Source organism: Cyclopterus lumpus, chromosome 10 (genome assembly GCF_009769545.1).
Source record: "Cyclopterus lumpus isolate fCycLum1 chromosome 10, fCycLum1.pri, whole genome shotgun sequence".
Taxonomy (NCBI): Eukaryota; Metazoa; Chordata; class Actinopteri; order Perciformes; family Cyclopteridae; genus Cyclopterus; species Cyclopterus lumpus.
The window spans coordinates 21,486,375-21,512,647 of NC_046975.1; the positions used below are offsets into that span (position 1 = coordinate 21,486,375).

The following is a 26,273-nucleotide window of genomic DNA, read 5'->3' on the forward strand; positions in this document are numbered from 1 at the left end:
TGCTGGTGGCTAAATACCATAAATCTACCCCCCCAAAACAAAAAAGAGTACACTTGCAGGAATCATGTAAAGAAGTACTTATTTCCTCATACACGCCTAAGTATTTGGTCTTTTAATAGGTTTTCCCAAAGGGGGTGAAAACTCATCCGCACACGTAATGACCGCCTTTCATTTCAAAGAAGGAAACGAAACGTCACTTCTTTTTATTTTCACCTCTCAACGGCAATTTGAGTACTAGTGGATTAATTATAATGTTCCTTCTTATAATTCAACACAGACTGAGAACCCGCGGGGGTTGAGGATGGATTTTAGGAGTCAGAACTTTAATGCATATACTGTATATAAGTATATATCTATATAAATATATATATATATATACTGTATATATATACATATATGTATGTATATATATACATATACAGTATATATATGTATATATATACAGACATATGTATGTGTGTATATATACACACATATATACATATATATACCTCTATATACATACATATATATATGTGTATGTGTATATATACATATATGTGTATATATACATATATACACACATTTATACATATATACATACATACATATATACACATATATACATATATATATATATATTCTAAAACATATACATATATGTGTGTATATATGTATATATGTATATATATACATATATATACATACATATATACACATATATATACATATATATATATACATATATACACATATATATACATATATATATATACATATATATATATATGTTTAGAGTACACAAATCTGATTTCTTGTTTTTAATCCTTTCTTTTGCTAAATCTTTTTTTTTTCTCAGTCATATTTGGACATTCATGTTTTTCACTTGACACCAATGGTTCACACTTCTCTGGATGGTATATTGTTATATTTTTCGAGGACCTTACAAGTCGCTTTGCTTGCTTCCCTTCACTCTGAACTCTGAGGTCGGCCGTTGGAGTTAGAATAAATAAAAAATTTAAAAAAACATTAAATAAAGACTATTTTTCAGTGTCCATTAAACAGCGAGGATTATTTCCTAACATTGCTTTAGTCTAATCCACAGTCATCTAGCTCAGACGAGCACATTATCCGTGCAGATCCCATTGAATTGTGTCAGTCGGTGAACAGAAGAGTAGATTTAAGGCTGTCTATCTGATTTGAGAAGAAATTAAATCATAGTATATATATATATATTGATGTATATTTATATATATTGATGTATATATTTATATATATATATATATATATTGATTTATATATATATATTTATATATATATATAATAATATATTAAAATATGTAATATTATATATGTATAGACGTACTATACTAGACGTACTATACTAGAATGCTCTAGGAAATATAATGATGACTATTATTAGATATTGATACAAGCTGTATAATGCAACGCACAGTACTTCTATAAAGTGTTTTCCCATTGTGATAACAGTGATAGAGATATTTAATATTTAATAGAGATTCAGTTGTTCTTCTGAAAATAAAAGTGCAGATGCCGTCTTTCCAAAAAGTTTCTGTCAGTCTTCATTTGTTCTAATCAGCCATTTCTAACAGCTGGTGTCACATTAAGGAGCAAAACTCTCTCCGTAGGGACTTCATCGTAATCTCAGTCAGTTCAATAACTCTGGAAACGCACCGGTGCACAAAGAGTGTGAACATTATACAGTTTCCACATATTACAGTCAAGAGAAGCGCCTCTTTTTTTTCCTCATTTTGGGGGCAGTCAAGCTTCTATTTATACATTTTTTGTGTGTGTGTGTATTGGATTTAGCGGTGTAGCGCGTGACCTGCAAGGTAGTAAGGAAAGGTGGGTGGGGTGGGGGGGATGTGGATGGAGTGGGGCGGGGGGGGGGGGGGGGGGGGCAATATGGCCGCTAGCCTCTTTCTTGCTGATCCTCAGGAGACCATCTGCGCTGGGGGCATTGATTAGAGTGTGTCTGGTGGGATTACATCTTTGCCGTTGCCATGCCAACAAATCAGCTGATTTTTTTTCTCCCCCCCCCCCCCCTTCTCTCTGTCTGTCTCTCTCCTCTCTCTCCCTCGTTGTCACAGCAACGAAATATGGGAGAAGCGCAAGTGCCGAATTCAGCTAAAGGGGCGGAAAAAAAATAAGCTTTTTTTTCTCCCATCTCTCTCTCTCTCTCTCTCTCGCTTACTCTCTCTCCTCCTAATTGGCGACTCTCTCTGACCTGAAGTTCTTTTGTCTCTGGTGTAAACACACCCCTCTCCAGATTACATTTATTTTCACATTTTAGAAATAGCTGGATGGCCGAGAGGCCCAAGGACAGACGCTCTGAATGAGGGAAGCGAGCACAGTAAACATATCGGGAGCACAGCAGCTCAAAGTCCTTGAACAAATTCCAAAACGACGACTAAACCCTACCAGCGTTTTGTGGAAAAAAATAGAAGGGAAAAAATAAATAAAAAATAATGAGACTGAATGACTGATTTTTCCTCTTTTGTTGTTGTTGTTGTTGTTGTTTTTGCTTTTTGAAATCAGCTGACGGCTGCCAGCCTTGGTTAAAAGATTCCTGGAAGAGACGTGAGGCTGGTGATTGAACGTAACGCAGCAGCAGCGTTAACCATCTGATCTTTTGTCCAGGTTTGTACGGAGGGACGTTTGATACTGGAGTTTGCCTTTGATGATCTGATGAGGATCAAGACGTGGCACTTTACCATCCGGCAGTACCGAGAGCTCATCCCCCGCAGCATCCTGGCCATGCACGTGAGTGTGACCCCCCCCCCCCCCCCCCCCACACACACACACACACACATCTCCTTATTTATTTGTAATCCTAAAGAGGGGCTCTGCACTCTGCCAAGACACTTTTTAGTACCTACTCATGAGCGTAGGACATTTAAACGCCAACAAAGCAGTTTGGAAGGATTTTTTTTTTTTTTTTTGGCGAACCAATTTATTTGCAGACATCAAAGGCCACAGAGGATGAAAAAAAAAAAAAAGAAAAGGGGGGGTGGGGGGCGGAGAAGGAAGAAAAAAATATATATAACAAGGTCGAATGAATAATCTGCTTAATTCCACTAAGTGTAACACACATTTAGAAGTGAAGCTGGCGCTCGCAGAAGGTCTTCTGTCTTCAAATTATTCAGAACAGAAGTTGTACAAAACAGGCCCGGCTGCTAAGGGGGGAAAAAAATAATCATGTAATTTGTCTATAAATAGATCTGAAGGGAGCCCACATTAAAACATAGTGACCGGTGTTGCTGTTATTTTGTCCACTCCATTCTCATCAATACTGGCTAAATTACAGAAACGACCTGTATAACACAACCCAATTGTGATCTTCATGCGTGGAGGGTTCATCGCAGGTCTGTTGCAGGTGTGCCTAATAAACTGGCACCGGCCATACAAGCGCCTCTTAACCATAACGTGGTCGACGACGTCACGCGGTTGGTCTTCGCGTCATAATAATAAAGCGGTGAAGTCATGACGATAATCTTTCCCAGGTGTTTCTGCAATATTTTGTCAGCACATATAGTTAAATAAACAAAGATAAATATGCTTGATTGATATCTTTGCAATATTTTCTCTCAAAGAAGAGAAAGTCACTTTGCAAAACTGTGAACTAATTTGAATGAGCCGACTTTACTTTGTTTTTTTTCCCCACATCACAAGTCGGTCTATTATTTTTTTTTTGGGAAAAACGGGACAAAGAGAAAATCTTGTACGACCACAATAATTGGACCGGCTGTCTCCCCTTTCCTGATATTTTCAGCTCTCTTTATTCAAACTCTCGCCACCTAATAAGGAAATTGATGAGAACGTTTATGAGGAGGTTCCACTCGAAGGAATGTCGTAAAACTCGCGAGAGGACGCAAAAAAACACGCCTTCACGTCGTTAAACTTCTCCACTCGCAGCAGCCGTGACGCCTCCCGTCATGTCTGGGAAAAAAAAAAGAAGAGAAAAGCCCGGAGGGAACAAGTACATAAAAGACAAAAAGCCAGGAGGACTCTTAACAGATAGAGGCAGCCAGAAATGTGACGTATTCCCCGTTGAAAAAGGGCTCAACAAACTGAACCCCCCCCCCCCCTCCTCCCCCCCCCACTCCAACAAAAATAAATAAGTATAGTCCTGCAGGGATGTGCAATACACTTTCTACACTTGCAGTTCCTCACATTTGATTGATGACTCGAACGAGATTCATTCCAAAGTATTTTCCACTTACCCTCGTGGACCCAAAGGTGTGTATGAGAGGCAGCTTCGTCTTTCTAGGCCGCGGCATTTTTTTTTTTTTTGGGGGGGGGGGGGGGGGGAGGGGAAGGCCAAATCTTCATATGAATTTTCCCTCGCCAATAAATTGGCCCCTCTGGGTATTCACACTAATTCCCGGAGAGTGGGGGGATATTGTGTGGGCTTTTTTTTTTTTTTCGTGGTTCCTTGGCCAGCTCTCGGCCTTCTGATCGTTGCCTTGGACTAATGAAAAGAGTTGAAACTGCTGATACCGGGACAGACGGGGACACCGGGGGGGGGGGGGGGGAGAAGGCCCCGCTTTTCATGAGCTCTCAAGTACAGTTGCTCAAGAGGGAAAAAAATGTTTGGAAAAGAAATAAAAGCTGCGTTTCTTATTTTAGTCTTCAGAAGTGTGTGAAAGGAGCAGCCATGTTTGATGTTAGTGTGATAGAAGCTGTAGGTGCTCAAAGATGGAGATAGTATCAAACTCTTCATCTATCTGAAGTCACACAAGCTTTAGAATAAGTTCAGCGACACACCTCCGTACGGTGGAAAGTATATTTAAAATGGACCCATTACTGAGAAATAAGAGATGAATGGGAAGCACTTCATGTGATGAGAGGACAGGGGTAGAGGTGAAGTTTGTTGCTGCACTTCCTGTAACGCCCACTAGAGGCTGAAACTTCAGAAAACTCATCGAAGAAGTCAGAAGCTAAATTGTCAATCGAAGACATTTTTTTCTGATTCCTCCTTTGGTCTTGACGGATGCTTGAATAGTGTTTGTTTGCAAGTAAACCGTTGCATTCATTAGGCCTCAGTTTGTTTCAAGTTCAGGTTCAACATTTATTATGCATCAAAAGAAATGAGTGGTGCAAGTATTCAGTAAGTATTATTGAAGTGAAAGTAACAATACCACGACTTAGAAATACTCAATTACAAGTGAAAGTCATACATTTACAATCTTATTTAAGTGCTGATGTACTTACAGTATCCTTTACTTTATATATATATATATATATATATATATATATATATATATATATATATATATATATATACATGTTAAATCTTATTTTTTTTTTACTTTAGCAGTAAAATAAATATACTGTGAAAGTGTAAAGTAGCAAACACAATTTAAATAGTCAAATAAAGTAGCTCCAAAGTCTCCTTCAGTGCAGTCCTAGAGTAAATGTACTCAACGCCAACACCAGAAGGGTTAATTTCTTTGTTTTGTTTGTAAATACACAATGGCAATAAAAGAAGTGCACACGATGCGACAGTACCTTCGCAAACATCTGCTCCACCCACCTCCGTCCCACACTCCCAGTCTGCACACGCATAAGGTGGAGCGGCAGAGAATTCAAACTTTTATTTCAGACTCGAGGTCCAGATAACACAAAACAGTTTATTTCTTTCACAATATACCCTTATGGTTAATAAATAGTAAGCCTGTTTGGAAGAAACATCAATGTAACGGTATTTTATATCGTAGTATTATCAGGAAAATGTATCAAAAGTCTGTGTTTGTTTGCTGATAACCATCTCCTGTGAATAATATATATATATTTATATAATATATATATTACACATATATATATATAATATATATAATTTGGTTATTAATACTGATGCATTAATGTAGTAGCAGCATTTTATTGGATGAAGCTAGAGCAAAGTTTAACTACACAATATAAAGTTGTGTGCTTGAATCCCTAACAGCAGGTCATGTTTATTAGGATGACTAAAAGAGAGCAATATTTCCTTTTGAGAAGTAGCCGAGTGGAAGTACATCAGGAGTAGAAGTACATCAGGAGTAGAAGTACATCAGGAGTCATAACACCTCAAAGATGTACTCAAATGTATCCATTGAGCTGAGTGCTCGACCATCAGGTGTGATGTACTGCAGAGTTCCTCCACTGTTTTCGGCCTCTAGAATCCTGAATGTTTTTTTCTTAGGCGTGGTCTGTCTGCCGCTGACCTCTTGACCCCCGAGTGTCTGTCGTCCCCCGGCCTGCGCCGTACTCGCCGGGGCATCTTTCCACCCGCGTTGCTCCACACCTTGTTGATTACGCCGCTGCACCGAGGCGGTTTAGACTAACTCTGCTTGATGAGGGAAGTAATTCAGATGCCGATCCGCCGCCGGCCAAATGGCGCGCGCTGATTCAATCGTGCCGTCACTCACTCGTTCCTCCTGCCGACGGCGCGGAGGAACTCTTTTTTTTCGCTTCCCTCTTGACTTTCTCAGCACTGAGATGCGACCGGAGATAGAATTATGCATTTTTCATGAGGCGGTGAATGCGAGTGTGCTCGCTGCTTCTCCCTCAGCCTGGGCTCTGTTTCGCTCTGTCAATACATACGGATTCTTTTTTTCTTCTTTTTTCTTCTTCTTATGATTTGACTGCTTATTGTTGGAGCGGCAGACAAGCTTAGTGAAAAGATTTTTTTCTCTTTTTCAATCAGATGTTATTCTGTAATTTCTATCTTGGCACTTTGTTCTTATTTAAGATGTGTTCTTTATTCTACTGCCACACATACTCTTTATATCTTACAATCAATTTATGAACAAAACAAACAATGTATTAGTGATGATTCTTTCAGTTTCTTCAACAACCATCAAACACATATACGTACATGCTTGCATGTATACACACATAAAGACATACATGCATACATACATACATACACATACACACATAAATACATCTCATACATACATGCATACATACATGCATGCATACATACACATACACACATAAATACATACATGCATGCATATGTACACACATGCATACACACATCTCATACATACATGCATGCAGGCATACATACATGCATGCATACACATACACACATAAATACATCTCATACATACATGCATACATACACATACACACATAAATACATACATGCATGCATATGTACACACATGCATACACACATCTCATACATGCATGCATACATACATGCATGCATATATACATACACATACACACATAAATACATAAATGCATACGTACATGCATGCATATGTACACATATGCATACACACATCTCATACATACATGCATGCAGGCATACATACATGCATGCATACACATACACACATAAATACATCTCATACATACATGCATACATGCATGCATACACATACACACATAAATACATACATACATGCATGCATATGTACACACATGCATACACACATAAATACATACATGCATGCATACATGCATACATACATGCATGCATACATACATACACATATACACATAAATACATAAATGCATAAATACATGCATGCATATGTACACACATGCATACACACATCTCATACATACATGCATGCAGGCATACATGCATGCATACATAAATACATACATGCATGCATACAAAAACATGCATGCATGCCCACATGCATGCATACATGTGTACATATACATGCATACAAACATGCATACATACATAAATAAATGCATGCATGCATACAAACATGCATGCATCTATGCCTACATAAATAAATGCATGCATGTATGTATGTAGGTATGCATGCATACATACTCACATCTCATGCATACATGTATGCATACATGCATGCATACATACGTATATACATACAAACATACATACACACACACATATCATACATACATACACACATATCGTACATACATACACCAGGGAACATTATCAAATCCAGTGAAGATACAGAATTGAAAATGTCTGTACATTTAAATGGAAATGACCAAAAAAATAATATTGATTAATTAGCGTCACAGTTTGACAACAGTGTGAAATGAAGGCCTGAAATACTTCCAGTCGGCTTCACAACTGCGATAACAATGTTAGGAGTTGCATTCATGGCTCGAGGGTGTGTGAATGTGTCGAATGTGCATTATCTGATGAATGCCAATTAGCCTAATTGCCTGTAGATAATTAATTAATTCGCTATTGTCAGTCGAATGCAAACATAACACATATTTGGCTTATTCCTCTATGTGTTTTTATCCCCCCCCCCCCCCCCCCCTCCCGCTGACTTCAGGCACAAGACCCTCAGGTGCTGGAACAACTGTCCAAAAACATCACTCGCATGGGTTTGACCAACTTCACCCTCAACTACCTCAGGGTAAGGACTCTCTGTGTTTGTGTGTGTGTGTGTGTGTGTGTCCTGTGTGTGTGTGTGTGTGTGTGTGTGTGTGTGTGCATGTCTGACAATGTCAATGATTGTCATTCTGCTTTTGTTTTTGTTCTCATCTCCTCACACTTTAATGCACACAGAGGAACAATTCATGTCCATTTTTTTTTTTTAAATGTAGTTATTCATGGCGCTCATATACTTTCTAAACTAACTGTCTTCCACTGATGTGTCTAGACGGCATAAAGATGTTTTTATAATGTAGAATATTCATGCTTTGTCATATCTAATGTGGCATGATTACATTACCTGCACTGCAGTAAATCTGTAATAAAATACTTCAAATGCGGCTTTAAATTATAGGTATATTCAGTGTTTGAATAAGATGTGCTTTTTTTTTACATTCCCTTATTATTTCTTTAGTTTATTTAAGGTCACATCGTGACTGTAAATGTAAATATTTTTCCTCTGTCTTACTGGATTTGAAAGCTTACGCTGTTATTTATGTGCTGAACACGTTTATGACTCTCAGGCGTTTGAGTGTATAATTTTCCAAAGTGCGTGGCATCAAAACAAAAACAAAAATATACAAGCACTTATTTCTTCTTTACTCGCTGCATATACATGCTTTTTTTCCACCCGATCGCAGCAATGTAATTTACGGAAATAGGAAGTGTAAGCCGGCTGAATACACCAGTGATTATTTCACAGAGTTTTTTTTTGTTTGTTGCTTCTTTTTTTCTTCTCGACGCCACAGTTGACTGACAGCTAGGATTTCCAAATGGGAGAACAAGAGCGAGAGACGGGGAGAGAGAAGAATTAATTGGATACAGAAAATTAGCATAACATTAATGAACGCTCCCTGTTGAGACTCATAATTGTGAAATGGCGCGCGAACCAGGCAACGGGCACCTCCGCTGCCTATATTAACCGAGTGAAGAAAAGACACGGAGAGCAGGGTGGCTGTTTTTGTTTTCCTATAACAAATGATTCTCTATACAGAAAAGCAACTGTAATGCGGCTGAAGGGGGGAAAGCACATCATTCAAGTATCTGTAATTACACACTAAAAGATGTGGCTTCGGTTAGAAAGTTGGTCTAAACATGAAATATTTCACATAAATCCTGGCGTGTCTGCAAAATTAGGACTTTCCCCAGAGCACAGTGTGGTTTTATTTGAAAATGCTGCGGAAAATATTAATCTTAAAGAGGGATTTAACCTTCATTTGAGGGTTTTCTTTCCTTTCAGTAATATTGAAAAATCACCATAAACTACTAATATGATCTCTCTAGTAGTTTAAAAGCTGTTTGGTTAATTTAATTTACATCTTCAAAGCTTTTTTTCGAGAGCACCAATAGGGATTGAAGGCTCGGTTACAGATTCAGTGCTTAATAGAGACGTCATTGTATCATAAAGCCGTGGTTCCCAACCTTTTTGGGGCTTTTTGTGACCCTTGAAAACTGAATCAATATCTACTCGCAGCCCCTCACTTATTAATAGACCGTTTCACTTGGGTACCTTTTTGAAGCCTGAGGAGATGCAACTTTTCACGAGAACCGAGACGAGATCACGGAAAAGTCTGGCAAACGTTTTTTTTTCCTCCCCCACCAAAAGAAAATATTCCCGGAATTCGATTATCCCGAGTTCACGCGACATCGCTTTAGCCCAAATTGTCCGCTGACGCGTTCCCACGACATCTAGCACGCTCAACGCGGTCTGTTGGCGAGCGTCAGCCAATGAGAGCGCGGGGACATTGGTTGAAGGTGGAACCTGGCGGCCTGGAGCCCACCTGTCTGTGCTTTGTGTTGTTGTTGCAGCTGCCCCTATAGTTGGATGTTTATAAACGTAACACAGGGACTGATCTATTCAATTCAATTCAGTTTATTTTATATAGCCCAATATCACAAATTACAATCTGTACACATAAGACATCCCTGTCCCAGGACCTCACTACCTCCCCATCTACAGAGGGGAGGTAATGAAGACGTGTGGGAACAGGCGCCTGTGTTTTCGTAGTTCGGAGACCTCGTCGGGGTCTCCAGATGAAGGATCTTGTCCGTCTGTCGCGGTTTCAAAACTCCCGAAAATCAAAAGACGGCAAGTTGCGCGGCGTTTCACGCACGATCGGCGGCCCTCGAATGTCATGCGGCGTGACCTCGGCCTCTGGATTCACCTCGCGCCCCCCCCCTTTGGAACCGACTGTTGTTCATCACGTCACACACTTTGCAAAAACACATTTTGTTTCGGCCCCGCTGTTGTCCAAGGATGTCAAAGTAAAATACACCCTTTCCTCACATTAATCTGGCAATAATGTGTCCCTGGCCTTTCCCGGCGTTTATCAGTCCTTCCCGAAAGAGACTGTTTCCTGGCTCAGGGGTTACAACCGGCCTTTCTCTCGCTCTCACAAATACACACACACACACACACACACACACACACACTATCTCTCTTTCTCTTTTTTTCATTTGGAGTATTTAAGCCTTTCTATGTGTCCGAGCTGCCGGCTTCCTACTATTCAGCCTGAAAATAGCCCTTGTTTTCAGGCTGAGAGCCAGGGCTTGTTGGCTGAGCTGTGGAGGGATATTACTGTGTCAGGAGGGAACTATCAGAGGAGAACATGGGATTAGTCGGCTACAGGGATGTTCACTTTACCTCCGGCTGCATGGCAACAAAACACTGCCGTCCTAACACGGGCTATAGCTGACATTACTATGTTTATGTCGGGTGATTTGGAGTAAGCAGCCGCGGGGGTTGTTAGAATGCCACGGTTTGAATCCCGGGCGCTGGTGAACACAACCTAGTTTGAATATCCATCATGATAAAAAAAAATAAAAACACACGTCTGCTAGGATTCCTGGTGTTGTCAGGTGATCTGTGTAAAAGCCCTCCAAACACGTACAGTCGTCTGGTAATATATACAGTACGATGATACCTGCCCTTGTTTTTTTCCCTTTTCACCTCCAAGTCGCCGTACAGTACGGGGCTGAAGACGGGACGAGCATGTTGATTAGATTTGACTTCAGAAACGTCGGGTGGTGGTGGTGGGATGCTGAAGGTCAGATGAGATCATGTGAGCATGCGGCGAATGATTAACAGTCTCCCCCCCCCCCCCCCCCCTTTCTCTCAGTAACGACTGCCAAGTGCCCTTGAGCAAGTTAGCGAAAACCACACGCCTCCTTTTCACTCCGGTAATTTGTGACCTTACATCGCACTCTGGATGTTGAAATACTAACGGCGACCGCACCGACCGCTTGGCCCCCGGTTTGAGCCTGGCATCGAAAAAAAAAAACCCTTTTTTTTTGTTACGCGAGTTTTCTAACGAGTTTTTTTTTTTTTCCCGAAACTTAACCACGTTTAAAAAAATAAATAAATAAATAAAAAAAGTCGGGTGGATTTTAGTGGTCATATCGTCAAAAGATGTGTTTTGCGAAAGGTCAGGAAGAGAAACTAAACAGTTGTATCCAGTTAGAGGAAAGAGGCGGACAGGTTGCCTGGAGTTTAATCTCAGTGCCGCGTCGCGATTGGTCCGGCGTTTAAAAAAAAAAAAAAAAAACGTCCAATCACAATGGGGGGCCCTGCGGCTGCACCGACGAGTATTTTTGGATTAAAGAAGGGATGGCTGACCGGTAATGTCGTCCAGATGTTAACTGCATAAACTAAGTCTGATGCATTTAGGACGACAGGCTGACCCCCCCCGGGGTTCCTCTCACTGCTGATCACCGGAGATTTACAGTTTTCTCCGTATGAATATCTGGACTGAAAAACATTGTTGGACTTCAGTGTGAGAACAAAGCGACTGTTCCGTGTTGTCTAAGTGCGTTTGTGTTGCTGCGAGTTGTAAACATATTAAAATGTCTACTTTCTGTCTCCTCTATAAAGCTCTTGATTTGTCTACAGCACGATGTTCTCTCATCGAATGTAAAATATATATCTGACTTAATTGGACGCCCCTGTTTCTTTCCGTCGTGTCAGCAGTTGTGTGTCATCCTGGAGCCCATGCAGGAGCTCATGTCAAGGCACAAGACCTACAACCTCAGCCCCCGGGACTGTCTCAAGACATGCCTGTTCCAAAAATGGCAGAGGATGGTCGCCCCGCCAGGTAATTTTACCTCCTTGCCGTCTGTTGAAACGCATGTCCTCGCTGTCCATATACGCTGGAAATAAATCTATTTCGTCAAACCCAAAAGATCTGGACGAGTGAAAAGAGCTTTTCTGGTTTTCTATCCCCAAATATGTTCATAAATACGGCGACTCTTGTCCAAAACGGCGTCAAATGACGACAGAAATCATTTGCGTCTTCTAAAATGTTGCAGATCTATTTAAAAAAAAAAAAAAAGTTAATCGTTTCCTCTGCTGAGGTTCAACCCGAAACATTTTTTTTAAAAAAAAAGAAATAAAATCACTTTGTAGCAATTGGAATATATTTTTCTCAGAACTGTGTTTTTTGTTTTTTATTGCGTCATTTATTTTTTTCTCCACAAATTTGCTAATTATATGTCTTAATCTCTTAAATATGTTTTTTGCCTGTCAGGTGTGTGAAATCCATCTGAATTCAGGGGCTGCCCCTCGAATCTCAACCTCGCCCGTTGAAACGAGGCCTCTCAGCTCTCTATGATTGATGTTTTAAGGGCGGTTTCTGAAAAGTACCAGATTTAAATTGGCTGTACGGGTCTTAAGCTGGAGAGAAAGAGTAAGTCAGGTTTTTTTTTTGGACACATCGCAGTGGCTGCAAATTACAGCAATGCTTAGCGAGGCGTGACGAGATGTCTTTAAAAACCAACACCAGTCAAAACGCCTTTGACTCAGACCTGTGTAGCTTTAATTAAGAGTGCCGGGTGTAATCAGACTTGTAGATCCAGCTCCCCGGCCAGCGGCTCCCCAGTGTCGACTTCGTCTTCAAAGAAAGAAGAAAAAAAAAACATGGAAAGCATTTTATGAATATAAAGTCTAAGGAGAAGAGGGAAAAAAAAGGGCTCCTGTATTGATGATTAATTGTTGCCCATGGAAAGAGGGCTTGATATGAAATCCTGTATAGGTGGTGCAGTTTTATATCATATATGTGTGATTAATGAGCAACAGCTTAAAGGGATGGTTTGTATTTTTTGAAGTGGGGTGTGATTTTATGATGCATAGTCGGCGTAAGAGACAGGAATATCAAGTATGCACGGCTGTGGGCCTATTTCAGACACAATACCAGTTCAAGTGTACACTTTATTTAGACCTCTTTACCTTGCAATCAAGCCGTGCTCTACACTCTCTTCAAAGCCACTTTACCCTGTCATTGTGGGACGTTGGTGAAACCAAACTAACCCTTTCAAACTAAAAAAAAAAAAGTCACACACTAACACAACGGAACCGATCGAGGCCGCGGGAGGGAAACCAACAACTCCACTGTTCTGCGAGGTGGAACCATTGGTTTTTTTTTTCGTCAATGGAGTCCGGTGGTTTGGAAGAGAGCGTCGATAACATGCTTCGGTCCTTCGCCGGAAGAGGGCTTTTATAGGTGTCTGAAATACCATCACAGCACCGTACTACAGGTGAAGTACCTCATACAAAAACATCCAAACCATCCCTTTAATTCAGTTTGCTTTATTACGCAGCTTCGCGGTTGGTTGGTTTGCTGTTTTTGGATCCACAAGTTGCTTCGTGGTACCTTTTTTTTTCGTGCAACGTCAGGCCTCCTCGGAGTGTGTTTCTCAGCACCGTTTCATCCGTCCGTGTTTTCACATGAAATTTGCCTGAACTTTGCAAGTTTAGCTGGACTAGCGCCCCCCCCCCCCCCCCCCCACCCCACACCACCCTCATTGGCGGCCTGTCGTTCCCCCTTTTCCTGCAATTCTTCTCCTGCTTGGAAAACTGGTTGGGATTTCGCCAGGAAGGAAGCCACAGGCGCATTTATGCTCCGATAAGTCCTTTTGGTGGAAATGGAAGTGATTTTTTTTTTTTTTTTTTGTGCGTCACCAGTTCAGCATCGAAGGAAACCAGTCGGATAACAGAAATGATTGTCTCTGACAATGGGGGTAGGGGGGGGTGGGGGGTGGGGGGGGCCGCTTTTTTTTTTCTGCTTTTTTTTCCGCACACACGTCTGTCAAAGTCGGGAATCAAAAAGAGGAAATAGACGCCGATAGATTTCCCCTCATTGTTTTGCCTGCGATGCAGAATTTCGGGTTTGTTTGTATCGCGAGTCGGTGGTTATCGTAACTGAATATGAAAGCATCTCCCTTGGTGTGATTAGTAAGAACCTCGAAAAAAAGAAGAAAAAATGGATTTCCATCATCTGTTTGAAGATCGCGGCGGTGTTTTCTTGCTCTCTCCCCCCCCCCCCCCCCTCGAGATCAAAAGGAATGATTTTCTAACAAATGTTGCTAAAATATTGTATTCATAAATTTTGCACGACATAGATTATTTTGTAAATACTAGAAGAAGAAAAAAACCAAGATCTCTATTTAACCTGTGTACTGTATTCTTTTTGATAATAATGGTTTCACTTGATGATTTAATTGCCCCTTCAGGAATTATGTCTAACTCATAATTGAAAAAAACAACAACAAAAAAAAAACATTCTTTCAAGTGTCCCAGTGGTGTAAAGTAGCATCTGCATGGCATTGAAAGTTCAATTCTGTCTCTTCCTTCTCTCCTGTTGTCATCTCTGGTCTCATTCTGTCTTAAAGTGTTTTAAGAAGAGTATCAAATAAAAACTTTGTGTGGATCTGGTTACAGCTGGACACCCACAGCACTTCAAAACGGAAATATTTCCCACAACTCCCAAAAAAGGTATCTTCTCTGTGACGCCGCCTGTAAAAAGCGACATTTTAATTGCCCGCTGGAATGCCACGAAAAAAAAATACGTTTTCAGGGTGCAACTTTATCCGCATGTTTCAAAAAAAAAAAATTAAATAAGCACTAATACCTGTAATATAACCAACACAGGTTTGCATATGCCAGATTAATGCATGCGAGAACATAATTCTCTGGCTTAAAAAAAAAAAAAAGGTAATGGCTAGAACACAAAAAGCACTCATGCTTAGCGAATGAAATCTATCGTGTGTGTTTTTTTTGTTGTTGTTGCACGTTTGGCTGAAAACACAAACGGAGCAGCTTTAATTCTGGCTCGCGCTCCCGTTAACGAAGTGACATCACGTTGAGCATCGGGGGTGCATTGTGGAGCATTTATGCTAATGAGGCGGGTCCTTTCTCACTATAGTGCATGTCGTGGGAGACGTCGACGCTCGTGCGGTTTCACCTCCCCGAAAGAAAACAAAAGCATGGAATGAGCGTCGACGCGTCGCTCTTGTGTCTGTAACGTGTCTGTGTGTGTGTGTGTGTGTGTGTGTCCGTAACGTGTGTGTGTGTGTGTGTGCATGTATATGAGCATTTGAGCACTTTTTTTTATTTTCCTGTCCCAACATATGATGCTGTGACCTGAAAACCTCCCCCCCTCCCCACACACCCACACACACACACACACCCCGACACCTTGTCTCCGTCTGTATGCATTATGTTCTTGGCGTTTGCCTCTTTTTCTCATCGCTGGTCGCGCCAAAGCTGAGCCCGCCCGACAGACGACCACGAAGAGGAGGAAACGGAAGAACTCGGCCAGCAGCGCCAACAGCGCCGGCACCACCGCCAGCAAGAAGCGCAGCCCCGCCACCAACTTCAGCCTCTCCAGTCAGGTACCTGTAAGCATCAGCTCCACTCGGTTTGCAGGTTTACACACACACACACACACACACACACACACACACACACACACACACACACACACACACAGACACAGGCACGTAGTATTCCTAATGGTATTGCAGCTATTAGGTTTAATTTATTTTCACAAAAGAGGAACAAAAAATAACAAACACCGGGGAGGAGAGAGAGGCGAGAAACTCAAATCTGTGCAGTGAGACAGAAAAAAAAAAACCATGAGGGATTTTTTGTTCTGGGAAAAAAAAAAAAAAAAACGAGACAAAGAGGAAATACATGAAACGTCGTAAAAGGGGTGACGCAAACGACATTAATGAGAAAATCATCAAAGCGGAAGAACAGCTAAATTCATAAACGGTGAATGAAACTCCAGCTCACTGTTAAGTTTTTCTCACTCTTTTCGTTTTCCAAGTGTACTCGACGTTCTGAATATGGGTGTTGACCCCGCTGCTCATCCAAGTGGCTGTAGCCTAGATGTTGTTGTTGTTGTTGTTGTTTTTTTCTTCCAAAGTTTCTCAGATTTAGGACCAAATGGGTAAAATGTGGGTGGGCCCACCTCTATTGGAAATGCCTTCGACCAAAGAAACTGAACTCAACAACCGCCCAGAGGAGTTTATTTCTTCGTTTTCTAGCCGCGGTTGTACTGAGGCTGAAAAGAAGTCGCAAGAGCTCAAGATCGATCTTTTTTTAAGCTGAATATTTGAGAGCAAAAGCCAAGAAATATGCGATACATTAAAAAACAAAAACAATTTGACAACATCAGTGAATGGAAGATGAAGATGGATTTATTAATTCCTGTAACTGTGCGACCCAGTGACCCCAATATCGGAGGATGAACTCGGTTGTGCCGCTTTTGAGTAGTGAAAAAAACTGCATATGGATAATTATGACTTCAAAATCACCCACAGAATGTCATTAATTAATCCTGTTTGTTTTTTTCTTCTTCAAATTGTGCGTTCGGTGTTCATCTGGAGAGGCGACCTTGGCGTCTCAAGTTCCTTTTTTTTTCCTGAAAATTAACTGAATGGTGTCGCGTTAGAAACGTTCTGCAGACAGTGAGTTAGGATCATCTCACCGGCTTCTTCTCACCATCGCATAGGGTCGTTCCTGAAATCACTTTAAATCAGGAACTACGTCCACAAAATGACTTCAGCGCACTATTTAACAGCCTGACTCTCGGCAGCGTGACTCCCTAATATCCAGTAACACATTTTTGACTCCGCGCCGCGTTTCAGTCTCTTGATTTTGCTTCTCGTGTTTCCGTAACAGCCCACTTGACCCAGCTCGAGGTTAAACAGCCTCTTAAGCAGCTTGAGTGTCTGACTCCCCCCCCCCAACCCCCCTTCCCTTGGAGGATGTGATGCTGCTGTGTGAGCGTATTGCGTGTTGAGACTTACCCGTTCCATACACTGCTCATTATATATACACTGTATTATATTTTACACCACTGCGTCCAATTTACTATTCTGGAGCCACGCCGGTGCAGCAAACTGGGTTATTTTTTATTTTTACACTGGATTCATTCGGCTCGATGGGACGTCGATGCTTCTTCTGTACTTTTTACAGAGACTTTTACATACTAGTAGTTTGCATTTTGAAATAAAGACGTCGTTCCTGCCTTGATAGTGTTCCTGCTTTTAACACCAGAGATAAACCTCAGTGATGTACGGTGTTAGGTTGGGCCTGATAAGTTCTTTAAAGAGTCGGGTTTCGGTTCAACGTTAATACAGAAAACACGCCTGTGCCTAAAATTCACCATAAAACGTGTTTTTTCACACATACAATATTGCAAGAAAAACAAATAAAACGCATTCTTTTCAGGGGAGAGGATTGAGTGTAGGAACATTGGAGAAGTTCTATGTGTTCTATTTGGGGGAATCATTTTAATACTTCAATACTTTACTTTTTTGGCTTCTTTACTGTATTTATTGTCTCTAGCCGACACACAACAAGCTGCACTGTCCCTCTGTGTGCCGTCCCGTGGTTAGCTGTCTCGTTGCCCTCACCCTCTTCTCGTTCCTCCTCCTCCTCTCCATCTCACACATTCATAATGTACATAACACACACACACACACACACACACCCACAGCGTGTGCAATTGTTTTCTCTCTAGAAAAGCCGTTTGGCTCTGTGCCAGCTCTCATTATCACCGATATCTGTATACAACCCTCTCCACCCCCGAGCCCCTTCCTCCGTCACGTGCACACACACACTACTCCATCACTGACCCCCCTCTCTCTCCCCACCACTACCTTACGCACACACACACACACACACACACACACACACACACACCACTCATACCACTCATGCCATGCATTCACAGGCCTCTTAAAGACCAGCAGCGTGGCTGGTAACATGCTGGTTACATGCTGGTAACATGCTGGTAACATGCTGGTTACATGCTGGTAACATGCTGGTAACATGCTGGTAACATGCTGGTTACATGCTGGTAACATGTTGGTTACATGCTGGTAACATGCTGGTTACATGCTGGTAACATGCTGGTAACATGCTGGTTACATGCTGGTAACATGCTGGTTACATGCTGGTTATATGCTGGTTACATGCTGGTAACATGTTGGTTACATGCTGGTAACATGCTGGTAACATGCTGGTTACATGCTGGTAACATGCTGGTTACATGCTGGTTACATGCTGGTAACATGTTGGTTACATGCTGGTAATATGCTGGTAACATGCTGGTTACATGCTGGTAACATGTTGGTTACATGCTGGTAACATGCTGGTAACATGCTGGTTACATGCTGGTAACATGCTGGTTACATGCTGGTTACATGCTGGTAACATGCTGGTAACATGTTGGTTACATGCTGGTAACATGCTGGTTACATGCTGGTTACATGCTGGTAACATGCTGGTTAAATGCTGGTTACATGCTGGTTACATGCTGGTTACATGCTGGTTACATGCTGGTAACATGCTGGTTACATGCTGGTTACATGCTGGTAACATGCTGGTAACATGCTGGTTATATGCTGGTAACATGCTGGTAACATGCTGGTAACATGCTGGTTATATGCTGGTTACATACTGGTAACATGCTGGTTACATGCTGGTTACATGCTGGTAACATGCTGGTAACATGCTGGTTACATGCTAATTTCCTGCTGGTAACATGCTGGTTACATGCTGGTAACATGCTGGTTACATGCTAATTTCCTGCTGGTAACATGCTGGTTACATGCTGGTAACATGCTGGTTACATGCTAATTTCCTGCTGGTAACATGCTGGTTACATGCTGGTTACATATGTTGCGCGGCTGCTGTCTTTGTCTGAGAAGTTGTTCGTTTGTGGCTGAGAACGAGCGTACGTGAGCCCAATGACAATAAGGAGTGGACCCTCACATGGGTGGGGGGGGGGGGGGGGTACCAGCGGCTGGAGAAGAGAAGGTGGAGGGGATGTATGTGTGTTTGTGTGTATGTCAGAGGAGGAGGGGGGGGGGGCTCATAGAATGAACAACACTGACCTCTAGTGGCCTGAACTTACTGGAAATGTGTTCCTTGCAGGCCTCCAGCAGCAGGTTTGTCATGCTGTTCGTCAGTCAGTGTGTTTGAAGCACATATTAAAGACTAAAGTAATTAAACGCTGTATGTTAAGTTGGTAGATCATCGGAGGATTACACAGGATCTGCATTGAGCTGAAATGGAGTCGCCTGTGCTCGTGTGTCACTGGGGAAAGAAAAAAATATCTAGATATTTATAGATATCACAATCTATAGGCACAGACAACATATTATTTATGGCGCATACTTGCCCCAAAACGTAGGAGCCTGTTCTAAGTAAATGTATTCAAGACTGGTGGTATTCTATGTTTTTATTATTGTCAACAAATTCAATAACAAGACCAAAACCATTGATCATAGTAACAAGCATTTATCTGCTGTTGTCCACAAACTGTTAAAAATAAACACACTCGCTGTTGCGCTGGCTAACATGTTAATTAACACAAACACACACAACCTGTTGTTTATTTTGACTCGATGCCACCAAAATACTCACGGGAGAACCAAATGGGTTTTAATCCGCCCCCTGAAAATAGCCCCCAACAAATATATTTACTGTATTGTGTGAGTAACGTTAGCTAAACGGACAGTTTTGTTGTTTTTTTTCCGTCGCCGCATTCCCGCCACGTCTTCGTTAAACTCACACTTGTCGCGTTTTCGAGGCGCGAGGGAGCGAATATGTCCTCCGAGCCTCCCCACCGCTGATCCGTGGAAGAAGGAAAAAATTATACAAAACAGTAAGTAAACATGCTAATGACACAGTTCAGTGAATGGAGGGAGCGGGGAGGCGTTCGCCGCCGCCGCGGCCCATTCAAAGCACCGCCGCTTAGCTCGCGCTAAAGCTAACGAGACGACAGTATTAATTAGCTCACAATTAACGCTCCCCGGTCTCACACCAGCCACCAGCTGTTATCGTCTGAGGGGTTTCTCTCTTCTTCTTCTTTTTTTTTTTTTTTGGGAGAGGAGGCCCAAAATTGGCCAGAGGTAGGTTGACAGGCCTCCTCACAGGAACAGATGGCGAGCGCACCGCTTGTTAGCAATCAGCACGTTTTTAGTTAATGACTTAATTAGCTATGCAAATTGACAAATCAGTGTGGATATTGTCATTCAGTTGAAAAGCTCACCTAAATTAATTAGCCTGATTAAGGCATAGTGGGGTGTAGAAGTGGTCGCTAGGGGGGTTTGGGGATGGCTTCGATAAACATGCAGCCTCTTGTGCTCTTCATCTAAGTGTGTGTGTTTTGACTTTTGTTGGGGGGGGTTGAAGTGTGCTAAGTTGTCTAGTTTTGTTTGTCTGTTTACATCAGTGCTGGCTGGAAGTCACCGTGTGTTTATGTGTGTAGGCGCTTCGACTGTGCACAACGCACAGGGTTAATCTGTATGTGTGTGTGTGTGTGTGATTGTACAGTAGTGTGTGTGTTTGTGTGTGTGCGTGTGATTGTACAGTAGTGTGTGTGCGTGTGTGTATGTGTGTGTGATTGTACAGTAGTGTGTGTTTGTCTGTGTATGTGTGTGTGCATGTGATTGTACAATAGTGTGTGTTTGTGCGCACGTGTGTGTGTGATTGTACAGTAGTGTGTGTTTGTGTGTGTGTGCGTGTGATAGCAGTGTGTGTGTGTTTATGTGTGTGCGTGTGATTGTACAGTAGTGTGTTTGTCTGTGTGTGTGTGCTTGTGTGTGTATGTGTGTGTGATTTTACAATAGTGTGTGTTTGTGTGTGGTTTTGTGGGCATGTGTGTGCGCATGTGTGTGTGTGATTGTACAGTAGTGTGTGTGTGTGTTTGTGTGCGCGTATGTGTGTGATTGTACAGTAGTGTGTGTTTGTCTGTGTGTGTGTGTGTGCGTGCATGTGATTGTACAATAGCGTGTGTTTGTGTGCATGTGTGTGCGCATGTGTGTGTGATTGTAAAGTAGTGTGTGAGTGTGTGTGCGTATGCGTGTGATTGTACAGTAGTGTGTGTGATTGTACAGTAGTGTGTGTTTGTGTGTGTGATTGTACAGTAGTGTGTGTTTGTGTGTGTGTTTGTGGGCATGTGTGTGCGCATGTGTGTGTGAGATTGTACAGTAGTGTGTGTGTGTGTGTGTGTGTGTGCGCGTATGTGTGTGATTGTATAGTAGCGTGTGTTTGTGTGTGATTGTACAGTAGTGTGTTTGTGTGTGGGATTGTACAGTAGTGTGTGTTTGTATGTGTGTGTGTGCGTGTGTGATTGTACAGTAGTGTGTGTTTGTGTGTGTGATTGTACATGTACATTAGTGTCTGTTTGTGTTATTGTACAATAGTGTGTGTTTGTGTGTGTGTTTGTGGGCATGTGTGTGCGCATGTGTGTGTGTGATTGTATAGTAGTGTGTGTTTGTGTGTGATTGTACAGTAGTGTTTTTGTGTGTGTGTGTGTGTGTGTGGGGGATTGTACAGTAGTGTGTGTTTGTGCGTGTGATTGTACAGTAGTGTGTGTGTGTGTTTGTGTGCGCGTATGTGTGTGATTGTACAGTAGTGTGTGTTTGTCTGTGTGTGTGTGTGTGTGCGTGCATGTGATTGTACAATAGCGTGTGTTTGTGTGCATGTGTGTGCGCATGTGTGTGTGATTGTAAAGTAGTGTGTGAGTGTGTGTGCGTATGCGTGTGATTGTACAGTAGTGTGTGTGATTGTACAGTAGTGTGTGTTTGTGTGTGTGATTGTACAGTAGTGTGTGTTTGTGTGTGTGTTTGTGGGCATGTGTGTGCGCATGTGTGTGTGAGATTGTACAGTAGTGTGTGTGTGTGTGTGTGTGTGTGCGCGTATGTGTGTGATTGTATAGTAGCGTGTGTTTGTGTGTGGGATTGTACAGTAGTGTGTGTTTGTATGTGTGTGTGTGTGCGTGTGTGATTGTACAGTAGTGTGTGTTTGTGTGTGTGATTGTACATGTACATTAGTGTCTGTTTGTGTTATTGTACAATAGTGTGTGTTTGTGTGTGTGTTTGTGGGCATGTGTGTGCGCATGTGTGTGTGTGATTGTATAGTAGTGTGTGTTTGTGTGTGATTGTACAGTAGTGTTTTTGTGTGTGTGTGTGTGTGTGTGTGGGATTGTACAGTAGTGTGTGTTTGTGCGTGTGATTGTACAGTAGTGTGTGTTTGTGTGTGTGTTTGTGGGCATGTGTGTGCGCATGTGTGTGTGAGATTGTACAGTAGTGTGTGTGTGTGTTTGTGTGCGCGTATGTGTGTGATTGTATAGTAGCGTGTGTTTGTGTGTGATTGTACAGTAGTGTGTTTGTGTGTGGGATTGTACAGTAGTGTGTGTTTGTATGTGTGTGTGTGCGTGCGTGTGATTGTACAGTAGTGTGTGTTTGTGTGTGGGATTGTACATGTACAGTAGTGTCTGTGTGTGTGTGTGTGATTGTACAATAGTGTGTGTTTGTGTGTGTGTTTGTGGGCATGTGTGTGCGCATGTGTGTGTGTGATTGTATAGTAGTGTGTGTTTGTGTGTGATTGTACAGTAGTGTTTTGTGTGTGTGTGTGTGTGGGATTGTACAGTAGTGTGTGTTTGTCTGTGTGTGTTTGTGTGTGATTGTACAGTAGTGTGTTTGTGTGTGATTGTACAGTAGTGTTTTGTGTGTGTGTGTGTGTGGGATTGTACAGTAGTGTGTGTTTGTCTGTGTGTGTTTGTGTGTGATTGTACAGTAGTGTGTTTGTGTGTGATTGTACAGTAGTGTGTGTGTGGGATTGTACAGTAGTGTGTGTTTGTGTGTGTGTGCGTGTGATTGTACAGTAGTGTGTGTTTGTCTGTGTGTGTTTGTGTGTGATTGTACAGTAGTGTGTTTGTGTGTGATTGTACAGTAGTGTGTTTGTGTGTGATTGTACAGTAGTGTGTGTGTGTGTGTGTGGGATTGTACAGTAGTGTGTGTTTGTGTGTGTGTGCGTGTGATTGTACAGTAGTGTGTGTGCGTGTTTGTGTGTGTGATTGTACAGTAGTGTGTGTTTGTGTATGCATGTGTATGTGATTGTACAATAGTGTGTTTGTGTGCATGTGTGTGCGCATGTTTGTGTGATTGTACAGTAGTGTGTGTGTGTTTGTGTGTGATTGTACAGTAGTGTGTGTGTGTTTGTGTGTGTGCGTGTGATTGTACAGTAGTGTGTGTGCGTGTGTGATTGTACAGTAGTGTGTGTGTGTTTGTGTGTGATTGTACAGTAGTGTGTGTGTGTTTGTGTGTGTGCGTGTGATTGTACAGTAGTGTGTGTGCGTGTGTGATTGTACAGTAGTGTGTGTGTGTTTGTATGTGTGTGATTGTACATTAGTGTGTGTTTGTGTGTGCGTGTGATTGTACAGTAGTGTGTGTGTGTGTGTTTGTGTGTGTCTCTGTGTGTGTGTGATTGTACAGTAGTGTGTGTGCGTGTTTGTGTGTGTCTCTGTGTGTGTGTGATTGTACAGTAGTGTCTGTGTGTGTGTGTGCCAGTCCCCATGTGTCGCTGGGTGTCGCTCTGTTCACAGTGGATGAAAACAGACGCACGCTTTGGGAACACTCGTGTCCGGAGGAGCACATGTAGCGCTGGATATTTGGGCTAAATCCTTCTCTCTCTCTCTCTCTCTCTCTCTCTCTCTCTCTCTCTCTCTCTCTCTCTCTCTCTCTCTCTCTCTCTCTCTCTCTCTCTCTCTCTCCCTCCCTCCCTCCCACTCTCTCTTTCTCTCTCTTCACTCCCTTGACCCGCCATCTCTGTGAAATATGTCTCACATGATGAGTATTGTGAGACATATTCCCCCATTCCAGATGGGTCACACGTTGTAAACAAACAGAAGTAAAAATGTTGTGCCCAAACTATGAGACATATTCATATATTTTAATCCAAATGTTGTACTTTTTTATTCTCTTTTCTGTTTTTTTTACTTCGGATGTGCGTTCACTTGATATTCAGCTGGTGATTTGGTCTCAGAATGAGATGAAACAGATATGCATTAATTTCTTCTCTGGTAATTTCTCTCTCACTTTTAAGCATAATCATTTTTTTTGAGCCTCCCCGAGGCTAAACGCGGTCGGGCCTGCACACGACTGAAAACACGTCACGGGCACGGGTAAAAAAAAAAAAAGAAAAGAAAAAAGGATTATATTTGTTCTAAAGTTGAGTTTAAAAAAAAAAAAATGCAAAACTGGGAAGATAAACTGAAAGTGTCTTCAGTAATGAGCAAATTCATTAAGAAGACAAATGGGCAAATGTTTTGAGAGCATCACTACAAATAAAAAAAACATGCATACAAATGATATTTAAAATGATGATTAAGAGGATTGTTAGATGTTTGAATGAGTCACAAAAACTAAAAGGTAATGGTGGAGTTGAAAAGACTCTTGAGATATACACAATATTGCACTGATTGTACGTTAATGAAAACATTCAGAAGTATAGAAATAAAAAGCTTTCATATAACTACATTGTAAGTGTAACAACAACAACAACACAAAAAGATACAGTTCGACCACAACATGACCATTTTTTAAAAAGGTCAAGAACATCTATAATCGACCCTCCTCTCCCTGCAGTCTGTAAAACCTCGCTCTCCCGTTGTCTCTGCCTTCCTCCAGGACGTGATGGTGGTCGGCGAGCCGACCCTGATGGGCGGCGAGTTCGGGGACGAGGACGAGCGTCTGATCACCCGTCTGGAGAACACGCAGTACGACGCCACCAACGGCCTGGACGACGAGGACGACTTCAACGGCTCCCCGGCTCTGGGCAACAGCGCTCCCTGGAGCAGCAAACCCGCCGCCGCCCAGGAGGGCAAGGCCGAGAGCACGGCGCCGCAGCCCTCGCAGTAAGAACGGAAAAAAAGAAGAAGAAGAACAAAACAAAAAAAACACTCTTTCCACCTCCCCCCCCCCCACCCACCACCACCACCCCGCCCCCCCCCCCCTCCCCTCCCCTGAGGGCCAAACTTCTACGCCTCACAATGTTGTACTGAAATCTGCAAACTCTCCCATCGCGGCGTGTCCGGCCGAAAGGAAAAAAAAATATTCTGGGTATTTTTCTTCTACATCTCGGAGAACACTGGCAGCGTTGCAAAGCAATATCCACACGTCAAACACAACAACTGCATATGTACGTTGTATGCAACTGTAATTTAGAAAATACCACGACGGGGGCTTTTTTTGGGAGGGGGGGGGGGTTCAAGAACCCAGTGGAAAATGGCGTATCAAATGTTCCCTCATATACAAAACCTCTATTCTAGTGGAATACTCTGACAGTAGACTGAGGGGAGAAGAGAAGAAGAGTGAAAACAACAGCCAATGGAAGAATCGAGCCACATTGGAGACACAAATGAAAACATTGTTTGAGACAATTGCATTTTTATTGGAAATTCAGTCGGCTGTTGGTTTTGTTCCCACTGTTTATTTTACATTTCCAATTAAGAGGAAAATAAAAACGTTCTGGACTCCCATTCAAACGATTTGGGGGGGGGGGGGGAATGGCGTCCCCGGGATTGTATTTTTTTGTTTTTTTTGTTTTTTTTACATGACGACGCGGTCGTCACAGATTGTGATTTCATGCAAAAAAACAACAAAAAAACAGTTTGATTGTGTTCGTAGTATGTTGGTATTTTTGCTTCTCTCAGAATCCTTTTTGCAGTCACGCTGTAATTTCTTTTGCGCCGATCAGTTTGTGAACTTTGCCGACACGCATCGTTGCATTAATGTTGATTTTAATTTTTATTCCCCCCACTCCTCAGAA

At 42.1% G+C, this 26,273-nt stretch overlaps 1 protein-coding gene across 8 annotated transcripts in view; it reads left to right on the top strand.

The window, feature by feature from the left end:
- The window catches only part of ldb2a (LIM domain binding 2a), an 81,246-nt gene extending 55,826 nt beyond the window's left edge, over positions 1-25,420 (top strand). The window contains exons 4-9 of one of the 8 annotated variants that reach the window (XM_034543301.1): positions 2,641-2,763; positions 8,268-8,351; positions 12,333-12,459; positions 15,081-15,134; positions 15,894-16,039; positions 25,133-25,420. In XM_034543301.1, coding sequence (XP_034399192.1) covers positions 2,641-2,763; positions 8,268-8,351; positions 12,333-12,459; positions 15,081-15,134; positions 15,894-16,039; positions 25,133-25,363 — 765 coding nt within the window. In that variant the 3' untranslated portion in view covers positions 25,364-25,420. The remainder of the gene's footprint in view (positions 1-2,640; positions 2,764-8,267; positions 8,352-12,332; positions 12,460-15,080; positions 15,135-15,893; positions 16,040-25,132) is intronic. The other 7 variants (XM_034543303.1, XM_034543302.1, XM_034543309.1 and 4 more) reach the window with 7 other exon arrangements.
- The last annotated feature ends 853 nt before the right edge of the window (positions 25,421-26,273 follow it).